Source organism: Leiobunum rupestre, chromosome 5 (assembly GCF_980474605.1).
Source record: "Leiobunum rupestre chromosome 5, qqLeiRupe1.1.hap1, whole genome shotgun sequence".
Lineage (NCBI taxonomy): Eukaryota > Metazoa > Arthropoda > Arachnida > Opiliones > Sclerosomatidae > Leiobunum > Leiobunum rupestre.
The window spans coordinates 39,173,206-39,181,557 of record NC_143388.1 but is presented as its reverse complement, the minus strand read 5'-3'; the positions used below and the strand labels follow the sequence as shown (position 1 = coordinate 39,181,557).

General features: G+C 42.0%; 1 protein-coding gene across 1 annotated transcript; it reads left to right on the top strand.

The window, feature by feature from the left end:
* Positions 1 to 2,523: 2,523 nt before the first annotated feature.
* Positions 2,524 to 3,894, top strand: LOC149944432 (uncharacterized). The gene has a single exon (XM_090176356.1). The coding sequence runs from the start codon at positions 2,524 to 2,526 to the stop codon at positions 3,892 to 3,894; it is 1,371 nt and encodes a 456-aa protein (XP_090032482.1).
* Positions 3,895 to 8,352: the final 4,458 nt, after the last annotated feature.

The following is an 8,352-nucleotide window of genomic DNA, read 5'->3' as shown; positions in this document are numbered from 1 at the left end:
GGTAGTGCATTTGGTTGGGTTCGTAACGCCATTTAACAATTTCATATTTCTTTGAATAGTTCGGTAAATATTAATCGTACTATTTTAATTCATTAAATCATTGATATGGTATTATTAAGTATATGAAAGTTTAGTGGTGCAAAACACTTAGTTAAGTGTGAGAAACGCCGAACATGTTAATTAGGTCAAAGGTCAATAATGATTATTCAGAGAAGTTAATAATAGTTTAATTTCAAAAGCGCTTAGTTTTTATTTTTTAACGACTTCAAATAATGATTGGATTAGGTAAGGAAATATAATTATCAAGATAAATGTTGTAAAACTTTGGTAATCGCACGCAACAGTTCTTCAAATAGCTGATTTAAACATCGTAAGAGGCCCCTACTATGATAGCACACCTCTATGTCAAGCTGCGACTTTCTGAATAAGATTTTTTAGCAGATTATCCATTTCTGATAGCAAATCTTAGCGACATATCTTGGACTAACTCCCAATCGATAACGATGCCTCTTTTAACCGTTTTTAGAGGTAACAAAAGTCATCCTTAGCTTATCCGAAGATTACGTGAAGCCCGATTTGTAGTTTTAGGGTATTTTTCACAATTTAAATAGCTAAAGCCATAAATTTTTTATATTGCGTAGGTGAATAGTAGTTATTTTAAGATAAGTTAAAAGTTGGTGGATAACAAGGTGCCCAGACCAAAAATATATGCTTCGAAAGATCTTCCGTTCCCCAAGCCAAAAACACAGTATGAAAAATGTGGACCTTATTTTGTATTTCCAAACAAAATAAATTAACAAAAGGAAAATATCGGTATCGTCCTATTTAACTTGAAAATGAGTTCTTCCTTCGTTGTTGAGTTTAAGGAGATAGCTTATAATTGTGACATTGGCCTCTTCGTGTTGGAATAAACATAGTTCCTCTCCAATAAGGCAAACTTTAGTTTCGGTGTCAGAATTACAGATGGCTGTAATTAACTGACATTTGTTGTCATAACTTTTCATGATCATTTCTATATGGGAAGTACCGTGTCCTTTGTCAAAATAAGTTGCTTTGGCGATGCGTTTCCCGCGCGCCGAGCTCTTTCGTGAGATTTTATTGACCCTTTCTTATATTTGTCAAAAATTATAAGAACTTGAAATGGGGAAAAGAGCTTCGTTACCGTCAACCAGTTCCACATCAATATCATTTAATTTCTCACTTGTAAAAACTGCAAGCTTGGAAACTAATGTGGATTTCGTACCTTTTCATGTCTCCATTTTCGTAAAACAAAGAGGTCGGGACTGCCGAAAGTTCGTAGTTAAATAAATCTTCCAATTTGACTTCTCTCTTTTATTAGATATGATAAGTAGTCGCGCGTAAAGCTTTTCCATATCGTAAAGCTTCCATAGTGCATACTTCCTTTTTTATAGGCGCGTAAAACCCATTAGGTAGGCTACCAGAAAAATGCGCTCGCATTTTCTCTCCCACGCTCAAAGCGATATCGACATTAACACATGCCGGCGCGACTCTCCCAGTGACTATATTGAAAAGAGTATCTTTTTTTCTTCGGAAAGTGGATTTGTACGTTTCTTAAGCTCATCCTTTATTCTCATTCGATCCAGGTTATCGGTTTCAATCCGCTTCTTTCCTTCCTCATTGTGACTCGAATTTAAATACTCGAATTCATCGTCTAAGTCGTCGTTACGCGTGATATCGTAGGCTAACGAAAAGGTGTTGCAAATGTGATGAGAGTTTGTCCAAACTGCAACTTGTTCCTCGGAGAGTGTCTTACCCATAAGCCCTCCTTTTCCTTTGCCGTAGCGTATATACGTTTGTTCACCAAACTCCATTCCATACACCTCGTTGATGGCGACAAACGTTCTGTCCGTTTAAAAAACTATTCAAAGCGTCTTCGGGTAAGGACACTTTCAATTCCTAAAGGTGCCACGTGATGTATCTGGCGTAGTTCCAGTGACCAGCGGCGAAAAAATTAGGAGTCATCTTTTCAAGGCAATGTTTAATTAAATATATGTTGTTGGATCGCTGTTGAAGTTGCGTTATTAATAATCGCTTGATGCATTATAGGTGTTTCCTAGTTTCGACGTGTTGAAGATAAAAAGCGTTATCGGCTTTTCTCGTTTAGTTTTTTTTAATAGGTTAAAAAATGTTTATTGTAAATAAGATATATTTTTAATCACTAATCTTATCTTACTATTTTTTAACCTTATGTGTATATATATTCGCTTACAGCGTTTATTATTATCGTCACTCTTAATATGTCGTTCATCTTGTAAAGTATTCATTCTTAATAAACGTTTGTATTTTAAATTACTACGTTATGATTTCTTACTAGTTTCATTAGTTAGTTAGTTAGTGTAGGGTAGCTCTGCTGATTAACATTGGATTTAAAAACTCCAATAGGTTATGGGCCCAGCACGCTCCCACTGCGCCACTACTATGCTGATGATCTAGTCTGCTGTATCCCGGTTTCAGTTACCATCACCGTAATCCGTATCCTGTCAACAGTTCCCGTTAGTAACCATGGATAGTCTTTTTCGTCAAGACGTCGAAAAACTATCAGGTCCAGAGAATTGGAGGAGTTGGAAAAGACAAATAGTCGACATCCTCACCGTTCGAGACGTATACGAGATTCTTACTGGCGAAAGGATTGAACCTACGGAACCGGTACCTGGAGCAACAGCAGCAGAGAAGTCTGAATACACTTCAAACAAGAAGTACCGAGTGGCGTTCAGCACGACCCGTGGTATTCTCTGGTCAACCTTATCCAAGAAGGTCCAAAACATGATTACCAATTGCGAGACGCCAAAGGAAATGTGGGACAAGCTGCTCGAAATCTTCGAGCAGAAGTCTTCAAATCGTCTTCGAAAGCTTCTGGCGCAGCTCATGCGAACTACGAAGTCACAGGACGTCGACATGGCCACCCACATTGCCCAGATGTGTTCTCTCTGGACAGATATCTTGTCAACGGCAAAGACAGAAAAGGACGTAACGTTCGACGATTGCATCCTTATTGCATGTATTTTCGAGTCCCTACCGCTGGACGAACACCGAGAATTTGGTATGCTTTGGGATACGATTCCTACAGAGAAACAGACTGTCGCAGAATTTGAACGTTTGTTAATCAGTCGTGCAACTCGAGAGGGCGACGCGTTTGGAGATTCCACTGGTCTTATGGTAAAACGCAGTAACGGAAGTTACTCTGGCACCTCAAATGAGAAGAAAACCGTAAGACGTAAGCAAAAATGTACCTATTGCCGGAAGCTTGGTCACATGGCTGAAGACTGTCGGGGACAGAAACGAGCCTCTAGAAAGACGTGTAATGACGACAGCAACCACGCAAGCATTGAGGGTCTGATTGCAGCTGACGGTCTCGTGGCACGTTCATCATCTGAAGAAGCCTGGTACTTTGATTCGGGTGCTACACAGCATATTACGAACGACGCCACGAAGTTCCTGAATTTCCGAAGGTTTGCTACACCAGCAACTCTCCAGATCGGAAACAAAATGCAGATGACAGCGGATGGTGAAGGAGACCTCAAGTTTCAGTTCCGGATCGGAAAGAAACTATATCAAGATGTCGTCCACAATGTCTGGCACATTCCCGATTTCGCCTGCAACGTTTTCTCATTAAAAAGCGCCATGAAGAGAAACAAAAATCTGGAGTTCAAAGTCACAGCAAGTTCTTGCGGTCTCTATGAAGTTGTCGGAGGCAAAAGGAACCTTTGTGTACCTGGCAAGGTCGATAGTCTGTATCGTCTGGATATTAAAGTCATGCAGCCATCATGCTTCGCTCACATCGCAGCAGATCCGAGAAATGACCGGAAAGCAGATCTCCAAGTCTGGCATGAACGCATGGGTCATCAGGATAAACGGCATGTAGCAGCGACGTAACGGAGACTCAGCTACGAAGTTCTAATGTCTGACAAGCTCTGTGAAGGGTGCGTCTACGGCAAGATGACTAGGCACAGTTTCGGCACTCGTTTGGAGAAAGCCACGAAACCAGGTGAAAGGATCCATTCAGATCTCTGGGGACCATCACCAACACCGTCCATGAAAAGGAAGAAATACTACCTCCTATTCAAAGACGAGTATTCCAGTGTTCGAGCCGTATATTTCCTAACGCAGAAATCCGAAGTCGTCAATTGTTTCAAAGATTTCCTTGCCTTTTGCCGAACCCGCAATCACACAGTACAAGAGCTGGTCACGGATAATGGAACTGAATATACCAACGAAGAGTTCCGTCAATGGACGTCTCAAGAAGGGTTACATCACCGCAAGTCCATGCGTTACACGCCTGAACAGAACGGGGTCGCTGAACGAGAAAATCGTACGATCATGGAGTCTGTAAGGGCCATGTTGCATTCCAGATCGGACTTACCAACGAAACTCTGGGCTGAAGCGGTGAACACAGCCGTCTATGTCCTGAACCGAACAGCACCTACATGCATTGCTGGGAAGACGCCGTTTGAATTGTGGACAGGGAAGACAAACCCATCGATCCAGCATCTGCGTGTCTTTGGCACTGAGTGCTTTGTCCACATACCCAAAGAGAAGCGGAAGAAGCTGTCTCGGAAGGCGTATAAAGGTTTCCTTGTTGGCTATGAAGACAATGCAGACGGATATCGAGTTTATGTTCCAGAGCTTGACGATGTACTAAGATCTCGAGATGTCAAATTCAATCCCGAGACGTGCGTTCCTGAATCCTGGATTCCGGTCTCTGAGGAGTTGTCCAGCCAGGGTGAGCAATTGACCGACGATTTCGTTTGCGAAAACCGGCCAACCAGAGCCACCAACTCGTCAAAAGACGGACCAGCCAGAGCCACTAATGGACCATCGGGCATGCCAACCAGAGCTGCCGACTACTCAAACGACGAGACAACCAAATCCGTCGAAGCGTCGGAAGACGTGGCTACCGGACACAATGAGGCAACAGTCTGACGAAATGTCAGACAACCGCTCTGAGAAGAGTGGTCCGGTACTCAGAGATCGCTCAACTCTCAAGAAAGTTCAGTCGTGTCATACCTGTCATCCAACAAATAAAGCCCTCCTGATCTGCGACACATTACCACAGACTGCCAGCGAAGCACGTTCCAGTAACGAGTCCACAGAATGGCAGGAGGCAATGGCAGACGAGCTTACAGCGATGAAGAAACACGACGTCTACGAAATGGTCGATCCTCCACTTGGTCGAAAAACCATTGGAAACCGTTGGATTTTTCGTACGAAGCATGATGAAGATGGCACAGTTATCAAGTACAAAGCTAGACTCGTAGCTAAAGGCTTTACGCAACGAGAGGGTGTCGATTACGACGAGACTTTCGCTCCAGTCGCTCGATTCGAGACTCTACGAATATTCTTCAGCCTAGTCGCTCAGAAAAAACTTCATCTACGGCAATTCGATGTGAAGACGGCTTTTCTGCATGGCAAGCTATCTGAAGAAATATACCTACGTCAACCCGAGGGTTTCAACGATGGCAGCGGACAAGTCTGGAAGTTACGGAAAAGTCTTTATGGCCTCAAGCAATCCCCACGGTGCTGGAATGAACGAGTCGACAAGTCCTTACGTGACCATGGTTTCAAAAACGCTGATGGAGACCGATGCCTGTACATGCTGTACACCAACGCCATTTTCTTGGTTCTCGTCCTCTACGTCGATGATGGTCTTATTGCTGGAAATACTACCGAAGCTGTAGACGAGTTCCTTTTTAACTTCAGTGATGAATTTGAAATCATCACAGGAAGAGCGTCAACCTATCTTGGGCTGAAAATTGATACGTTGAAAGACGGGTCTATATTTCTACACCAGAGCACCTATGTCGAAAAAATCCCGGAGAGGTTTAACATGCAGAACTGCAAACCAGTAAAAACTCCACCAGCAGTCCAGACACTACCGATCAGAGCAGAGAGTTTTTCAAGTCAACGACCGTATATGCCTCAGCCATCGGAAGTCTCAGATACGCAGCGACAGGAACACGACCTGACATCGAATACGCAGTTAATCGAGCGTCCCAAGCAATGGCGAATCCAAAGGTCGCTGACTGGAATGGAGTTAAACGAATTTTTCGTTATCTCAGAGGGACCAAGTCACTGGGTCTCTTATTCAAGTCCGAGAATTCCATGACAACTATCCTCTTCATCGACGCTGATTACGGTGGTTGTGAGAAAACAAGACGTTCAACGTCTGGGATCGTATGCCTAATTGGCTCAACTCCAGTTACTTGGGCGAGCAGAAAGCAACAATCTGTTGCTTTGTCAACCACGGAGGCTGAACTGGTAGCTGCCACTGAAGCGGCGAAATATGTCGTCTGGATTGAACGAATCAAGTCTTTCCTGGGTCTCAACGTAGACGATGATGTACCCGTACTCCGAGTCGACAATGCAGGGGCCATTAAACTCATCAGAAATCCTGAGTTTCATCGCCGAACGAAACATATCAGTATTCGTCAGTACTACATTCGTGAACTGGTCGAAGAGGGCGTCATCGACGTTATGTATGTCCCGAGTGAAGAACAGCTGGCCGACATTTTCACTAAGCCACTACCTAAAGAAGTCTTCACCCGCCACCGTCAGAATCTCAGTTTACGACAGTACGAGAAAGTCGTCAACGAGGGCGAGTGTTGAAGATAAAAAGCGTTATCGGCTTTTCTCGTTTAGTTTTTTTTAATAGGTTCAAAAATGTTTATTGTAAATAAGATATATTTTTAATCACTAATCTTATCTTACTATTTTTTAACCTTATGTGTATATATATTCGCTTACAGCGTTTATTATTATCGTCACTCTTAATATGTCGCTCATCTTGTGAAGTATTCATTCTTAATAAACGTTTGTCTTTTAAATTACTACGTTATGATTTCTTACTAGTTTCATTAGTTAGTTAGTGTAGGGTAGCGCTGCTGATTAACATTGGATTTCAAAACTCCAATACGACGAAAGTTTGTAAACGCGATAACTTATCAACCGTTGGTTGCAGAGGAATATTTTTTTCACTTTCTAAATATGAACCGACCATTTTGTATTCAAAAACGCGCGAGTCAGTGCCGTAGAACCAATATTTAAAAAGTTGTCAAAAATGTGTTTTGACGGTTCCCGCCAAGATATTAATTTTTGGCGGACGAAACCAATAAATAACGAAAGCTATTGGAAAATAAATAATAGTTGCAATTGGTTTCATCGATCTATCTATTATAGTTATCTAGCAAAATTAAAAAGAGAACAAAAATTTCACTTGTCGAAGACTTTTTTAACAGAGTGTACATGCAGGGACCAGTTTCCTTCTCTTTCCACTCTTATACATAGCAAAATCAGTATAACTGGCTTAATTAGACCATCTACCCAAATATGACTGTTTCTTGAATTTTTTGCTTTCTCAAGAACGTCTTCTAAGTCGAGATATGTTGTTATACCAGACTGAATAAGTGGGCGTAAAAGTTTCGCAACAACAATCATGAACCGCTTTCGGCCAAGCTTTTCCGGAGAGCGTGTGAAAGACACCTTTAAACGCCGAAGCAAGACCTTATACAACTGCATGTCACCACTAACGTGATAAAATGACAACCCACATTCTTCATAAGTCTGTCGATGTAGAGGAGAGTTGTCAAAACAGTGTCTGGGTGCGAGGGCGGGGAATCAATTAAAGGACCTAGCATGTATTTTGTATATGGTTTCGCAACCTGATCTTGTCGAAAACGTTTAGCCATATACCCCGACCATTCGGGGACTAAGTCGGTTTCCTCTGATTGACTAGTAAGTGTCAAAAGACAATCAAATTCGCATTCCAGAGCAGCTGCGATAGATTCGTGTAGTTTTGCGAGAAAGTGATAGATATTGGCGATTCATTACAACTATGATATGAAAAAGTCCAATAACTATCAAATGACACCTTAAAAGTAATATTCGAACAAGGCGTTCTGGAGATAAACGCCGTAAAGTGTTGTGGTACCGGATGACTTCATAACTTAAAATGCCCAACTTTCTCGCTCTGCCAACCGGCAGATTCGTGATCAGCGCGCTCTAAAATACCAGAATCATTCGAAAAAACATTTGCTGGACTGAATCCAACGGTTACGTCAAAAAAGGCTATCTGTCTGCTGGACTATAATGCTTGTGTATACTATAAACATTTTATGGGTGGAAAATGTTCTGAATTTCGGCGACCATGATTCTAGCTTGGATAAATAACTGCTATAAAATAAAAAACATTTCGCCAAATTGAATTAGGCTTAGTTCCGATTTCACCCGCTAGGACCAATAACGATTGATACAAACAATTTCTAAGAGAACCTACCCTGTGAGTTCTTCTTAATATTTGGGCTGCGGTCGTGTCTATTAAGATGTCGAATTTCCCTT